The sequence below is a fragment of the Polypterus senegalus genome, chromosome 13 (assembly GCF_016835505.1).
Source record: "Polypterus senegalus isolate Bchr_013 chromosome 13, ASM1683550v1, whole genome shotgun sequence".
NCBI lineage: Eukaryota > Metazoa > Chordata > Cladistia > Polypteriformes > Polypteridae > Polypterus > Polypterus senegalus.
The window spans coordinates 155,725,073-155,742,514 of NC_053166.1; the positions used below are offsets into that span (position 1 = coordinate 155,725,073).

At 42.5% G+C, this 17,442-nt stretch overlaps 1 protein-coding gene across 1 annotated transcript in view; it reads left to right on the forward strand.

Annotated features, from left to right (window-relative positions):
* Positions 1-17,442, forward strand: part of cdr2a (cerebellar degeneration-related protein 2a) — a 38,071-nt gene that overhangs the window by 11,334 nt on the left and 9,295 nt on the right. The window contains exon 2 of the mRNA XM_039775051.1: positions 11,621-11,733. Coding sequence (XP_039630985.1) covers positions 11,621-11,733 — 113 coding nt within the window. The remainder of the gene's footprint in view (positions 1-11,620; positions 11,734-17,442) is intronic.

A 17,442-nucleotide genomic window follows, 5' to 3' on the forward strand; every position in this document is an offset into this window, starting at 1 on the left:
TAACTTGCATCTGTGGATGGTGTTTACTGATAAAGAAAGGCTTACCGATGTGTTTCCGACCCCATTTTGTCATATCCATTACAAACACATGTTGGTTTTTAAGATGGTGACATCTGAGGAATTGTACATCTTGCATATTCAGAAGAAGTTTTTAGGCTGTAGGGGGCGAAATACCCAAATCTTACCGATTTTTTTGTCTTGGGCAACGTCGTCTCAATGTGCTGGATTATTTGCTGATGCATCTTTTGGCAAAATGGCAAACCTTAACCCATCCTGGATCTTGGAGGACTAGGCCTTTTAATGGAGGGCTGTATATTCGTGTTTCCCAACCTCAGTCCTGTGGCCCCCTTGTGGCTGCAGGTTTTTGTTCCAAGCAGATTCCTCATCAGTGACAACACCTGATAGCACTGATCTCATTCAATTAACTGGTATTATTTTTCTTTTCTTGTACATTCAGAAAAGCACAACAGCATGATTTTTACATTTATAAGACATTTAGAAATATTTCTGCTTTTGCTACAGATTTAAATGCTTAACTCTTAACTTTGTTGATTTCATTCTATTTTGCCCTTTCTCTGTGCAGTTTTTCCCCTTTGTTGTATCTTATTAATTACAATTAAAAATGAGCAGAGCAGACACGCTGGCAAACAATACTAAATAATCAAAGGCTGCAACTACTTTAGCATCGGAGCCACTAATTCGTGGATAATGTATTAATGAAGCAATTGGAGCACCTAGAATGAAAATCAAGATGAAAAAAAGACATTATTCCCGTATAACTGCTTGGTACATTTTAATATATATTGTGACTGATAGGGGGCGCTATCGCTCCCTTGAACCCTTGTCCAAGACGCCAGACACCAGATAAAAGTTCAAAAGCTGACTTTAATAATAATAATGCACAGTGCACAATTCACCCTCCTCTCCACAATACTCATTAAATAACACAATACTCAACGATAATCAATCCTCCACACTCCCAGATGCGTTGCCACCCGTCCACCCAGCTCAGCTCAACATCTGGGAATTTCCCATAGTCCTTTATAGTCCCTGACCCGGAAGTGTTTCCAATCCTTCAGTCCATGATTCCTTATCACTTCGGGGTCAGATAAAAAGTCCTTTTCTTCATCCCGGAAGTACATCACTTCTGCTGTCGCTCTGCCTGTGACGCACTTCCGGGTTATAGGGCACCTATGACTCTCTAGGCCTCCCTGCAGCGTCCTCTGTTGGCCCCTGGGGTATCCAGCAGGTTTGTAGGGGAAAACGCCATAGTCCATGATTCCCTGCTGGTATCCGGAGCACCTCGGTGCTGCAGGGAGAGCTCCATCTGGTGGCCTGGGGGTATTGGCCGTGATGACAAGCCGGCCATAGACCACAATATACTTTTACCAACTTAGTTTTCTAATTTCTATATTGTTCCCAAAACACAGGACTTGGGGAAATAACACATCACTTAAATAGCCCAGGAGTTCAATTAAAAACAGAAGCTGGTAGGAACAGAAACCTGCAGTGACGGGGGGTCCACAGGACCGAGGTTGGGAAACACTGATATATTCTATACTAGAACACGATTGCCTCGCCTGTTTTACATGACCTTGTTGTTTCAACTTGTCACATCGTTATTTGTCCTAAAGTAGCCTTGTCCCCTCTTTTTTTCGGAACATATTGCTATCTATATATCTATCTATCAATCGGATATGTAGATATAGAGATATATAGATAGATATATAAAATCTAACGTTTGTCTGTATGTCTGTTCGCATTAACAGATTGGGTTTTTTTTTCTGTAATTTGCTTGAACATTCTGGTTGATTTTTTTTTTTTCGACTTCTCTCATCGCGTTAAGTATCACAGTTTGCTTACAGTAATGGTTTGTTTGTGCAAATCCAAGAGAGTGGCTGCTGGCGGCCTTCCTCACTCACGGGCCTGCCTCCATTCGAGTCTGTCTATGTCTCGCCACGTGTTGGAGCGCACCTCGCCTCCGCTTAGCTAGCGATACCTGTTTGTTCAGCAGACATTATCATCTGCAGACTGTTAAGGAGTAACGTTTGACGTTTTTGAGAGAAAGAGATCAGACCTACGTGTGTTTTAGAGGGTAGCTGCTGATCGCCAGAGATAACACGGCCACGTGCTCTTTCTCCCCACACGGGCTCCCGTCAGAGCTGAACACGATCAGATACAGTGACAACGTTTGATGTCGGACCGTACCTACCTTCCACTTGGCCAGAATGACATTGTTTTCATTGATTTTTAAAGTTTGTCCTGTTTCACTGCTACGTGGGTAGAGTCACAGGGGACTGGTAGTTGCAGAATAAATGTATCTTCTAAAAGCAATGCAGTACATTTAAAAAATGTGCAGTCCCTCATCTTTGTGCTGTTTTTGTTTCAATAGAAGTCAAGTCAATTTACAAATCGCTCCTTTCTGTTTTTATTCGCATTTTTGTGTACATGTGTATATGATAGAGATCCAGAGGCATACCGTGTATACTAATGGTTTTATTTTGTCCGCAGTTGAATTCCTGATAATAAAATGGAAAAGGCTAAGCTGACATCAAAATCAGTTGACAATTCAAACTAACCGGTTCTAGCAGCCAGTCAGAGTTTGCTGAATTTTATCCTGGATATAAAAAAGATCAGTCCAGGAAACGGGCAAAATGAGACCCGACATAAAAGTAAAATGACTTTTGGCACACATTTTGAGTATGTTAGCTTGCCACGGTTAGATAAACACTTGATGTTGATAATCATCTAGACTTGAGGTAGGCCTGTCACAGGACAGGCTGGTTTTCCTCGGAAGCAGAGCAGAGTAGAGCAGAGACCGAAGCAGAAATGCACAACCCTCCTTGGGTGGCACCCTGTCCTACTGAGGGAACTTGAAAAACCGCCACGGCTGTCTGCGGGTTACTTTTAGTGTGTGACGCCGTTTAGTTCTAGAGGCAAAATAAACAAAAGAGCGAGGGTATACCGTAATGTTTCACTGTTTAGTAAAAGACCCGTTTTCTGTTAAATATTATGGTTTTTTTTTTTTCCAGAATAGATTTTGGGAACCTTTTGAAAACTTTCCTAATTGCTCCAAAAAGATGCCAATAAATGTGCATGAGGAAGCGTGTGATTGTGCAACCATTTGCACAGGAAAGTTTCACTTTAGACCCAAGCAGAGGTGTCGGATCCTGGTGGTGGAGCGCTGGTAGAGTCGTGATCTGGTTATTATAAAGAGATTATAAGGTAGTTACTGCTGCGAATACAAAGTGTAATTTCATTTTCTTCTTCCTTCATTGTGACGTGTAACAATTTTCTGCCAGTATATATTTTTTCTTATTTGTCATTATGAGCAAGAAACTCCTCCATCTTCAGTGTGTTTGCTCTAAAATGTATGCCTTTGAATAAAAGGTCTGCTTAAAGCACAGCTCCTTTTTAATTGGATAAGAAAGGAGTTGACGAAATTGCGCTGCATTCCGTTTACCTCTGTTGTCGGAGCTAAGAATGTCCTCACTCCCGAGTTGACCGGGTTCCAGTAAGACATTCGGAAACTCGGTATGGATGCATCCAGGAAAACCTTTGTCGTGCGTGCTCCATCGGAATAAATACATTTTATGTATCCAAAACCCTGTAGCAGCATGTCCACAGGTAGAAATTGGAGAGTACTGTGTGTGCGTGCGAGTGATTTAACGAGACACAGATTCACAGAAGTGCCAATCAACCATAAGATACTACAACTCTCACTAAAGTGTACAGTGTATGTCGCCATTTTGGATTGACATCGTGATCTGGAGTCGAACAAACTCGGACTTGACAGACCAGCCCCCAGTTTCTGATTTGGAAATCTGACTTAAGGGGGCGTTCCAGTTGAAAATTCCAACTTCCCACTTTAAATGGCATACAGCATTGCTTACTTGGAATCTTGGAAGTCATATTACAAAAGATGATGAGGTTAGATCAGTTTAAACTGTGGTAATCGTTCCCTTTCTTGCGTTCATAGAAATGTACAATCCTTACTACGAACTGAGCCCGATATGTTTATTAAACTATCGCTTCGCTCGCCCACCCCCAGGTTTGGTTTACCAGATATACAATTTAAAGAGATTATCCAACCATCCATTATCCACCCCGCTATATCCTAACTACAGGGTCACGGGGGGGGTCGCGGGAGCCAATCCCAGCCAACACCGGGCACAAGGCAGGAAACAATCCCCGGGCAGGGCACTAGACCACCGCAGGGCATTAAAGAGATTATTTTTATGGGAATTGTTACATATGCATTATTTTCACTTTTACTTTAAAACCTCAGTGAAAACAATATTTGGAATTTACTTTTCTTCACGATTGCATTGAATTTTGATTCCGTGTTTGGACTTACATCGTGACAACGTAACGTATAACTGCCCATGAGTGAATTTCGTTTCTTTCTCTCTAATAATTAAAACAACTTTTTTGAATGTTTGTTCATGCTGTTTCTTCTTTGCTTTGCCGTTGACGTGTCATCTAGAACGTATAAAATTCTTGTCATGATAAAATTTATAAGAGCTGAGAGCGCAGGAAGTGTTGTCTGCCAAAAGCATTCACGCGAACTGAGCGGTTAGATGGTGGTGGTCTTGTTTGAAAATAGTTGGCGTGACTTGAAAGAATCTCATGTTAAAAGTCTCCATCTCACGGACTAAATACTGTGCCAACGTTTTTGAAATTCTCGCCGGCAACACGAGTTAGATCTACAAGTCTCTGACGTAAAGTTTAAATCCGAACAATATATTTGATCTCTTTTCGCTGTTCCGTTATTTCACCGAGTAATAATTTCCGTTTGTTTACGCCAACGTGATCTTTCCTATTCTTTTTTTGAGACTTTTTGAATTTTCGGAATTCCATTATCTCTAACCTGCTTTGCACGTGTACTGCGCCAACGTTTTTGAATTATTTACGACGTTCTACTTTGTCATCTACTCTTTCTCCTTTATTTCTGGCCCCGGGCGTGGTTAAATCTCTTTCTAGCGGGACGTACAAGTGTCTTTCCGAGAAAATCACGTCTTGTCTCCTACTAAGATTTTTTTTTTTTTTATAATAGATGAGTAACAGAAAGACTTGGTCTGCATATGGGTTGGGTTCTGGGGGTGTGGGGATGAAGCACAGTTTGAAACAAACCTGCAGCCAATATGGCTGTCCAGGACCAGAGCGTCCCAATACAGGATGTCCATGTCAGAGAGCACGTCACGCTTACCAGCTGTAATTGTTGGGTCTCATTGCTTTGAGGATGTCACGATTACGTGACTCCCTCACGCCACCTCAGCACCATTTCAAATTTCCTGCTGTGTTTTTTTAAAAATATTGTGAGCTTGACATGTTTTATCAGCCAATGGCGGTGCAGCATCTTCTCTTTTTCTCCACTCTGTCATGGTAGGCCAAATACAAATAGAGATTTGTGCTGACTTCAGAGTTCCACAAGCCTCCCCTCTCTTTGTATGGTCCACAACACCTCCTCTCTCCCCCCTTTCAGGCTGCCATCGCTCTTCTCAGTTCCTCATTTTCTTGTCAATATGATTGGTGTCTTCTGTTTTTGTTTTCCTTGTGGTTTCAGCTGAGCTCTCATTGGTTGTCAGCTCTTCTATACATAGAGGCCCTTGCTTATGACCTGCAACAAAATCAAATGTATTTCAGACCATTGTGTGTGTGTGTGTGTGTTTACATCTCTGCCTATCTATTGATCGAGATATTTATTTATTTATTCATTTTTAGTGCTGCCATAAAAAGCTAAATTTTCCACTGGGGACAAATAAAGTTCTCTCCATCTGTTTAATTTTGCCAATGGCTAGTTGTACATTTCTGCAACTGAGCTGCTGGGGAAGTCGCATTACATGACTGGCGGACATGGGCAGCCATCTACGGCTCACTGAGATTAGTAAATGAAAGCTTCACCTTAAAATAGGTGGAAAAGTCGTGTAATGTGATGGGTGGGCTTAGGCTGTGAGCTTGATCAGGAGTCCTCCCAGTCGTCCCGGAGGGCCTCAGTGGCTCCTTGTTGTTTTGTTCCAGCCAGTTTCTCGTTCACTGTAAATGCAGCCTAGTTGTTTCGTCCTCTTTTTTTTTTTTTTGTTCATTTACTTGTTAAGATTATTAAGCACCATTAATTACTGCTTTAACACTTAAGCAGATGTTTTCACAATTTGTAATTGCTACTTGCTTTCTTAAACAATGGGATGCAAAAGAGGAGGGAATCGACAACTCGCTAATAAAACTCGGCACAGTTTACAGCTCTCCAAGTTGATCATGCAGGTTCACGTTTTTGCTGGGGATTAAACGGGGCTAAAATCGCAAGCCCTGAGCTTGATTATATCGTTTTTTTACTTTTTGAAAAACGTATTTTGTATTAAAGTGTGTTTATTTCTATCCTCTCAATCTAAATGCTTTGAATGTGTGAAGTCATTTATTTGTGTTCTTCGAGTTTGAGGTTGGCAGCCGAAACTGTGGACGACTCCAGAGTCTAACAGAACCTGTTGCAGGGCATTTTTTTTAACTTCTCATATTACCTCTTGCCTGTGCAAGTCCTGTTTTGTACACACTTAAGGGGCATACTTGTAATAAAACATCATTTTATAGTGTGGAGTAGATGAGTGTGTTTATAAATGCATATAAGGTCGTCATGTTAAAAAGTTCAGCTCAAACGGAGTTGAAGTATAAATTTTGCTAAACTTTCCTTATGCCCGCTGTGTATGCTTGATTTTTTTTTAATTGGCAAACTCTGCAGGATTTTTTTTTTTTTTAAAACAACCCATGCCAACCAGAGCAGCCTTGTGAAGGTGAAGACATTAATTTGCACAGGGCTCCATGCCAGTATGTTATTTATTCATTTCTTTTTAAGTAAAACTGCTCACATGAGCTGGTGCTTATCTGGTATTGGCATGTCGGAGATTAGAAACGAGGTCTTAAGTGGAATAGACAGGGGAGGTTAAGGTGCAGACATTTTAATGCGGCGCGCTGTGAAACCGGGGATGCACTCTAAGTGTACGACGGATTAGTGATATGTCGTGGCACTCGGCTTGAGGACTCTGGAATTTGTACTTGGATGAGTGATATGGGTTGCCTAATTATATAGCTGGGGATGGCCCACAGTGTGTAGATTAATGTTCCCATCAGATCTCTAAATGTAGGGGGCCCTAAAGGCGACATAAATGAATTTGTTTTAAACCCATCAAGTAAAGGAGAAGAATATTGGAAGCATGTGCTGATTGCAGCGCGTTGAGGTGAAGCATTAAATGTAAAACGTCTGTGGCCTCTTAGTCTGATGGGGGGGGTCAGACGTGATTCTCAAATTAGAATACATGTATGGGGGGCCAGCATATTAAAACACTGGTATTGAATAGCAGCAAAATCTACCCACTACAAAAGCTTCATCCACAGGTCGTCTTCCTTAAACACCTGCCCCCAATTCCTCCAGCCTGGGCATTTTAAATTCCTGGAGAGAGGGGAGAGAGTCAAACACTTGATGCTGAGAGATAACACAGTAAAAAAAAAAAAAAGTGAAAATTGCTGTTATCCATTCAGGATGTCAGTAGCACAAGATAGATAGATAGATACTTTATTAATCCCAAGGGGAAATTCACATAATCCAGCAGCAGCATACTGATAATAACAATATTAATTAAAGAGTCATAACAATGCCGGTATAACAGACAATAACTTTGTATAATGTTAACGTTTACCCCCCCAGGTGGAACTGAAGAGTCGCATAGTGTGGGGTCTCCTCAGTCTGTCAGTGGAGCAGGATGGTGACAGCAGTCTGTCTATCGCTGAAGCTGCTCCTCTGTCTGGAGATGATCCTGTTCAGTGGATGCAGTGGATTCTCCATGATTGGCAGGAGTCTGCTCAGCGCCCGTCGCTCTGCCACGGATGTCAAACTGTCCAGCTCCGTGTCTACAATACAGCCTGCCTTCCTCACCAGTTTGTCCAGGCGTGAGGCGTCCCTCTTCTTTATGCTGCTTTCCCAGCACACCACCACATAGAAGAGGGCGCTCGCCACAACCGTCTGATAGAACATCTGCAGTATCTCATTGCAGATGTTGAAAGACGCCAGTCTTCTAATGAAGTATAGTCGGCTCTGTCCTCTCTTACACAGAGCATCAGTATTGGCAGTCCAGTCCAGTTTATCATCCAGCTGCACTCCCAGGTATTTATAGGTCTGCACAGTCACCTCTGATGATGACGGGGTCCAGGAGGGGCCTGGTCCTCCTAAAATCCACCACCAGTTCCTTGGTTTTGCTGGTGTTCAGTTGTAGGTGGTTTGAGTCGCACCATTTAACAAAGTCCTTGATTAGCTTCCTGTACTCCTCCTCCTGCCCACTCCCGATGCAGCCCACGATAGCAGTGTCGTCAGTGAACTTTTGCACGTACTGTATAACTGAAGCTTAACAATTCGTTTGTACCCTATTATGAGGGCTGCGACGGAGGAGACACACACACACACACACAGATCACTGCATCTGATTGGCTCCATGCGTTTGATATCTTTCATGATATCTTTCTGTCAGTCTGACTGTTGAATCACTACTTGATGTAAAAGTCTCAAACGGTTTAGATATTCATTGCGGTCCGTGTATATACCGCATGTTAAAAAGCTGCAGCTCCGTTCTGGCATGACGTGTTTGCATTTCCAATTAGACAGTAATGGTAACCCCCGTTATTCGTCTAGATGAGCAGTCAGAAGGTGAATGCTGTGTAGCCTCGTCGTATTTTTACTGGTTGCTGGTAGGTAGATTTGTGGGTTCCAGGTTTTAAGTACTGAAGTCTGCATTTCCTGTGGCTCTTTGTTGTTCACTCTCTTGACGACAGTCTTTTCTGCCCTGTTTTGATGGGGTTTGACATATCATTTATTTCAAATGCATATTTTGCCATTCATATTTTCCATGACCACGGCTGCCAGTTCTTTCAGCCTTACGTGGACTCTGACACTGTCGTCATAACTGACCAGTGGAGAGCGGGGCGGCGGAGGCGGAGTCAACAACAACAACAACATTTATTTCTATAGCACATTTTCATACAAAAAGTAGCTCAAAGTGCTTTACATAATGAAGAATAGAAAAATAAAAGACACAGTAAGAAAATAAAATAAGTCAACATTAATTAACATAGAATAAGAGCAAGGTCCGATGGCCAGGGTGGACAGAAAAAACAAAAAAAAAAAACCCCAGACAGCTGGAGAAAAAAATAAAAATAAAATCTGTAGGGATTCCAGACCATTCGACTGCCCAGTCCCCTCTGGGCATTCTACCTCACATAGTCGGAAACAATTATTGGGTTGCTGGGGGTGGAGTCGGTAAAAATGTACAGACTAGATGGAAATTGTAATATAATGTGTTAAGTTGCAATGTCATGTACTATTGATTCAATGAAACAATTTTTTCTTCTAGATGTTTGACAAAAATATTAGCACCCTTTTTATTTTGCAGGTTTACATTTGTTTAATGTTACTCGGTGTTCGTGAGCCCAACAGCATTGCTACTGCCTTTAGATCTGGCATCGTGTTGGTTAGGTTAGGGTGGTAACAAGTGGCCTGATGATCCATGCTGGCAGTGATGAAGGGCCTGGTATCTTGTGTGTTTCAATCGAGGAGTCTAAAGTACAAAGGCAGGAGTCGGAGTAGGAGTCGAACGTTTTGTTTAGCGACTCCACAGCACTGACGGAGAGTAGATAAATCCTTTGACTGCGACTCCTTAGTTTCTGGTACTTCTGACTCCGACTCCTCTGTATTTAATATGCTAACGTATTTTCCATGTTGATTTAAAGGAAGGCAACATACACGTCATTTCACCACAGAACTACTGGCTAGGAAGCCGACTCTCTACCATATTGGCCAGTTTAAACAAAAGACAAGTAACCTCTGAACACCCATCAGGCCATAACACACACCTCCACCTACATCATTACACTTGTTTACACTCACGTGAACTTGTTAAACACATCCATCCATTATCCAACCCACTATATCCTAACAACAGGGTCACAGTCGGGGTCTGCTGGAGCCAATCCCAGCCAACACAGGGTGCAATGCAGGAACAAACCCTGGGCAGGGCGCCAGCCCATCACAGGGGGCACACACACACCAAGTACACACTAAGGACAATTTAGGATCGGCAATGCACCTAACCTGCATGTCTTTGGACTGTGGGAGGAAACCCATGCAGACACGGGAAGAACATGCAAACTCCACGCAATGAGGACCCGGGAAGCAACTGTGCCACCGTGCCGCCCCCTTGTTAAACGCATTATATCGGAAATAAAATGAAAACACTTTTTGTAATGTACTATAATCCAGATTACAATATGTGAAAGTCAGGTTGTATGATAGCTCAGCTGAACTTCACACTAGTAGTAACTTTATTCTTACATCGGAGAAGTACTTAATTAGGACTATTGTTTGTGAAATGGGACGTTTGGTGTTGCTGTATTTTTTTTCCATTACAATTTAAATTTATTAGGAGTCTGAGTCGGTACATTTTTGCAGATTCCGACCCCGACTCCAGGTACCCAAAATTGTCTCCGACTTCTTGACTCTGACTCCACGGCCCTGCCTGCGTCGACGTATCGTTCACTTTTGCCACTCGTCCATTGAGGTTTTTGAATGCCAATGTAATATCTGATGTTACAGGAATGTTTTTCACTTATAAAATTAAATTAACTGCTAATTATAAACGTTTTTGCTTTCTTTAGAAAAGTTAGGTTTACACTTTTATCAGTCCACATGGGGCAAGGGTTAGGGTTGCCCTTTACCCATCCTAATAACTGCAAGCAGTGAGCAGCATCCAAGAAATGGTCCCTGTCGCATCACTGTCTGCTATGGGGCCTGTAACACGTCTCATCGTTCAGTCCATACAACAGAATTGCGGAGACCATCTTTGAGACTTCTCTGCTTTTCATAGAGAACATGTTCATGTACATCCATAGAGCCTCCAGCATTGTTCCTACCACAATATTATTTCTTAGCTTCCATCCGGCAGAAGGTATCGGTAGCTATGGACAAACACTGGCAGTCTGAACAGCTTCTTCCCATGGGTAGTGTGGTTTCTGAACACAATGTCACCCCCTTCCTCAATGTGTGCCCCCTTATCATAAGCTCTTCTATAATTACTGTTCTGTGTACATCTTCTGTCATCATCACTTATTGCTGTCTGTCAATATGTCATAGATTTGTACAAAAGTTGTTCCTTGTTCTACTCTCCCCTTGTAAAACTGTCCACCCCCCTGTATTGCTATATTGTCCTATTTATTGTCTAAATATTGCATTGTGGGCCCTGAGAAACATCATTTCATACCACTATATAAAGTTCCAAGGTATATCTATAGATGGCATGATGACCAGAAAGCCCACTTGACTTGACTACTGTACTATATGGCAAGGGTGTGCTTCCTTTGTTTTCCTGGTGATCCTAAGTTCTGCTTTTACCTGCTCATGTTCACTGGTGTGCGATCCTCCCCTGATCTGCGTCCTCATTCTACGTTGGAGTCTCTCTAAACTTTGGATTACGTTCCCTGACATTTGGACTTTCGCTAATTTAAGTGTTGGCCTGTTTTTAGCTCACCTATAAATGCCTCGACTGCATTCACTGACCAATCTGTGTCCCATTACATTTCGTTACAGATCTCCACTTGGCTGCTGAGCTTGGGAAGACGCTGCTTGACCGAAACCGAGAGCTGGAGGAAGGCCTTCAGCAGATGTATTCAACTAATCAGGAGCAACTGCAGGAAATTGATGTAAGTGAACCAACAACGCATTAGAGGTAGACGGCTGTAGATTGTAAATCTTGGAGAAACGTCCAGCTGCTCACCTCCGCAGCTCTGCGATTCAGTAGAGCTGCTGGACAGCCAATTGGATTGCAGGTTCTTGTCACTTGGCTTACTCGCCTTGAGTGTAACCAGGTGTCACCACTGACTGTTTTGTCTTGGTAGAGTAATATATTGCTCTCCTTTCCCCTTTTGTATTATTAATTTGAGATTGCTAAAATATAAAGTGCAATATAAATAAAATGTAGTAGTAGTATTATTATTATTAATATGTATGTAGCCTTTGTCAGAATGTCTCAAATCTCACAGACTTGCCACTGTTTATAACATATTATATTATAATAGATATTATAGAACTTCTCCCCACCTTCCCTTCTACATCTATAACCTCAAGGCAATTAGGTGTAGTAAAAGACAAGCAGGAGTTAAGTTACAATTTAAATGTATTATTGATAATATTCATAAGTAATAACAATATGCAAAGTACATTTGAATTATATTGGCAACCATACAACCTGATAAATGGTGATGTGTAGTTTCAGGCGACACACAGACTTGTCAGTTACTTAAAATGTCTCTAGCTAAGTCCTCATTTTGTGGTCAGCTTGCCTGTCTCAAAATGGCTGCCGAGCTGTGCTCTTCATTGTGTTGTCCTTTTCAGTTCATGGTATGTGAGATGGCCTTTCATCAGTTTGGTAAGAGAGACAGCTGGGTAAAGCAAACAAATTTATAGGTTCTCTGTCCAACCCGTACGGCCAATAGGGCGTCATGGTACTTAAAGGCTTCGACTACAAGCCAGTTCCAAACAGCCATACTTCAGACCGATGGGGGGACAGAATACCTCCACACCGGCCCTCCAAACCAGATGTTAAGGTAAAGCTTGGCAGTTAGGCAGCCTGGCTTTCCTGTGGGGGTTGACTGGGAGTCCTGCAGAGAAAAATTAGCCAAACTTGTTTGAGGCCCTTCACCCAAACCTGTCGCAAAATTACAAAGAGACTCGGGCCTAAAAGACAGGAAGGGGTTCTTAAACCATCAAACCATTGCTGATATTCTCTATAGTGTAACACTAAGATTCCATTGCTTTGTCTAAGTTACAAGTAAAGACATACAAAATATTTATCAAGCTATATGCAAAATTTCACATCACAACATTGACATATAGCATAAAAAGAAGCAACCTCCTCAATGGAGTGGAGCTCTGGAGGTCCGCAGCAAGACTCGGTTGGAGTGTTGACCCCTAATGGGTTTGTAAATGTTTGAAATGCCTGTAAGTGTCACACATTTTGATTTGACTTACTCCATCATTTTAAGGATTTTAGCCATAAATATATCCGTAGAAATTGTTTGGCAGCCATTGGGCATTCTAACATTTGGGACTTCAATTTTATGTTTAAACCATAACAGGTAGATAAAACACAAAAGAAATAGTTGTTAAATTAGCCAAGCTCCATGACTTTCAGGGTGTTTTTATGTCTTTTTTTTTTTTAATGACTTATTTAAGCCTGCCTTTAAGCAGATTTATTATTATTCTTATGCAAAGGTGCTAAAATGTGATCTGTTACATGTTGAGGCTGTGTGCTTTTTCTTTTGTTTTTTTATTTGCATCTGTGGAGTACCTAACTCTGCACAAAGTGTGAGTGGTGTAAGATCTTAAGTCACGCCCTGTCTTTTGTTATCGTGGATTTGCTGATTGGGGGCGGCACGGTGGTGCAGTGAGTAGCGCTGCTGCCTCGCAGTTAGGAGACCTGTGGGTTCGCTTCCCAGGTCCTCCCTGTGTGGAGTTTGCATGTTCTCCCCGTGTCTGCGTGGGTTTCCTCCCACAGTCCAAAGACATGCAGGTTAGGGGGACTGGCGATCCTAAATTGTCCCTAGTGTGTGTGTGTGTGTGTACCCTGCCTGGGGTTTGTTTCTTGCCTAGCGCCCTGTGTTGGCCGGGATTGGCTCCAGCAGACCCCAGTGACCCTGTAGTTAGGATATAGCAGGTTGGATAATGGATGGATGGATTGGCAATATCTGGATTCTAGACTTCAGCCAATAAGATTACTGCGTCAGTTCAGCTCACGATCCTGTTGGACAAATATAAGATGTCTAAAGCCTTCTGTGAATTTGCATGAGAGCTGAAATGCTTTTGTCTAAGCTTTATATGGCTGCAGATATAATTATTGAAAATATGAACAACTTAAGCCACCTACCCTCGTTTAAGTTAGTGGGGACCAGAGACTGGGCCATCTATAGATGTGGAATGGAGACCCAAAACAAGCACAGTTTTTATGAAGCATTAGGCTGAGTCCACACTGCTAAGTTTGTTGTTTTTCTAAACTCGGACATTAGTCTTTCAGCGTACACCCCCCCAAGTTAACTAATTCGACACTCCGTTTCGTTTGGATTCATGACCTTTGCCACTGTTTTTACATTTTCACCCATCATTCCCCAGGAAGGTCTATTACACTCATGTATGTCTGGCAGTGTATTGTTACAGCACTGACAAGAATGGTGCTGTTGCCTGTTGGACTTGGTGTCCTGGTTTGTATGTCACACCTGAGTGGAGTGTCTGCATTCCTCCCAGTCAGGGATACTTACTGTATCTTGTTGTTTTATGTATTTTTTTTTTTTTTTAATCCTATGCTGCAAAAAAACATGAATATAGCTTATTACTGGTCCTAAATACTGTAGGTCCAGTCCAGGATTGGTTCTTCTCTCACACCTAATGCTGACGGAGAAGTTCTCAGGACAACCGTGTTTGAGAGCGTTATTTTGTATACAGTCTATTGCGGTTGGTGGGTAGTCTTGTTACCCACCCTAAAGTACCAAATACCAAGTTACTGCTTATTAAAGAGCGATCTGCTTATGTGATTGGTTTCTTTTTTAGAAATACTTTATGTTGTGTAAAGTGACATGCTCCAGCGATGCGATCAGCAGCAGCACTCACCCAGCGTGACATCCCCTCTGACCAGACTGTGTTTAGTGTTTCATTGGCTTCTGCAAAATGCGGAGCAAAAAACTGTGTGTTGTCTTTGTAAGAAATCGGGCCGACTCACTGGAGATTACTGTAAGACGTTCCAGTGTAGGCACGCAACAAAAGATTGACAAGTCTGGAAGACATGCGTGTTTGAATGTACATGCCACTCGCTGTTCAGACTTGCCCACGGACGCCAACCCTGCCAGTCTTTTTCCTCTCCCCGCAGATGGCCTTTTCTTTATTAATTGCTTGTACGGTATGGAAGACGGCTCACCATTCCTGCCCCTTTCACGCAGCCCCAGAGGGCTCCACCCTGCCTGTCACTCACTCTACATGGCGGGGCCATCTATTCCTGTGTTGCTTTGCTAATGCTGACACGCTGGATTTCTTTCGCTCCTATCAGACTCTCGAGCTGGCTGCTTTCCTACATGGCACTCTTATTTCTTGTGGGCTTTGTGCGCCACAAGGCGTCCCTTTCTTCTGCTTAAGTGCCTGTAATGTTGAAGGTGTAAATGAAGCTTTTGTTTCCTTGATGTTTCACGTTTCCCATGCCAAGTGCACTATTGTCACGGTGATTGGGCGTACTGGGACAAGAGCACAATGAAGCGTTGGCAAGAATCCATCATTTCATTTATATGCAACTTTTTTTTTTTTTGTACAGGAGAGAGTGACACGCTAGTGGGGTGATTTTACTTTACAGCCGCAGTAAAGGCGCAGGCAAGTCTAGTCCATGGCAGGCCATAATGGCTGCAGGTCTCTGGCTTGAACACTGTCCACTCACAGATATGAATGACCGTGACGACAGTGACATTACAGTTTAATTGCAGCCTTGTTGGCTCCTCGTGGTTCTCCACCATTTTAAGAACTGACTTCTTGAAAGAGCTCTTGTGGTAAGTATAGTGAGAAGCAAACATACTGGGATAATGAGGAAATAGGGGCTATTTTTATTACATACTAGCTGTCCCCCGTGGCTCCACCTGCGTAGTAGTGAAACGGAAACAGCGAGGACAGCCCTGCCCGACTCCCTACTCCTGACGTCCCGCTTCCCCGCAGCCTCTGTCTCAGATTAACGTGAATAGATCACTCCTGCAAGCGAACTATGATTCTTGGCGCGATGAGAGAAGTCACAAAATCAACCGGAATGTTCAAGCAAATTCTAGAAAAAAACCCGATCTAAATCAGTGAAGTAGTTCTCTTGTGGAAAGCAGACAGACAGACAAACAAATTATAAATATTTATTTATTTATATATTATATATATTGTTACAAACTCCACTGTGAGTCATAACAAGGTGTGGGGCAGTCGCCCATATATTTGGTTGCAAAAGTATAAACCGCACTGATGTGCACAAAACCGAGTCCAAAACAGAACTGAGGGAATAGGTGGAGGTTTTTAAAGGGGAAGACAGGAAGTGAGGTCAAAGGGGTCTGGCTCATAGACGCCACATGACCAGCAGCATCGTACGTCAACGTCGCCGCCATATTGCGAGTGGCACTGCTGTGGAGTGAAGTAATGAATAATGTGCTGCGTGGAATTGTACAAACCGCTGTACGCTCCAAACCAGGTCCCGGGGGATTAAATTTCATAGGTTAGACTGAACAATTGTTTTGGTTATATTTGGTCATTAGAAAATCCCGTTTTATAATCTTAGCACTCAAGGTCACCTTACAATAAAATTAAACGACATTAGTACAATTAAAACAAGAGATTGACAAATCAAAAAGCAATAATTAGCAAACAAACAAAGATAGCTGGCAGTAACAGTGCAAAATTCACAATTGGTATGCCAGTTTGAAAAGATAAGTTTTGAGGGCAGTTTAAAAATGTGTTATTGAATCGAGCCGACGGATATGAGAGGGAAGAGAATTCCCGAGTTGAGGAGCACCAGGAGAGACGCTCGAGCTGCCATAGCACTGAGTCTGACGTGTGGGACAGAAAGTCGAGCTGCAGATGAGCATCTGAGTGAGTGAGAGGAGTGCCAGTCTGGAGGAGATCAGTGAGGTGTGGAGAGCTTTAAATGTTCAGAGCGGGATTGTGTATCGTATTCTGTAGTGAACAGGGAGCCAGTGACGTTGAGAGAGAATCGGTGTGAGATGTTCAGTGGCTTTAGAACAGCAGGTTATTATCCTGGCAGCAGAATTTTGAAGAAGTTGTAAGCGATGAATACGTTTTTGTGGGATGACAGATAGAATAGCATTTCAGTAATCTATACGTGAGGTGACTCGGGCATTAACTGATACTTCAGTGCTGTGTTGGGTAAGAACAGGACGAAGTCTAGAAATGTTTGAGAGATGGAAGAAGGCAGTCCGAGAAATGTTACTTATATGGGAGGAATTGTTTAATAATATTATTATTTAATAATTGCCATTATTAGTGTATAAATGGATATAAATAATTGCATGTAAACGATTTGCCAAAATCTGTTGTATATAAACAATACTGTTTTAAACGTTATTGTTTTTCCATCAGAAAACCCGGTTTCCACATCTACCTGTATTAGTTTAAATGGCACTTTTGCCACTCACAATATGGCGGATGTGCTGACGTTATCGTGTCGACTGGGCAACACGGTGAATGCGGCGTCTATCTATATATGTCTATGGTCCAGTTCATAAGGGTCTTCAACCATAGGCTCGAGCCCAGACGTGTCATCATAGGGGCCGGAACCAGCAAGGTCTTTTTCCATAGGCTTGGACCCGGAAGTGACGTCAAGAGGGCCA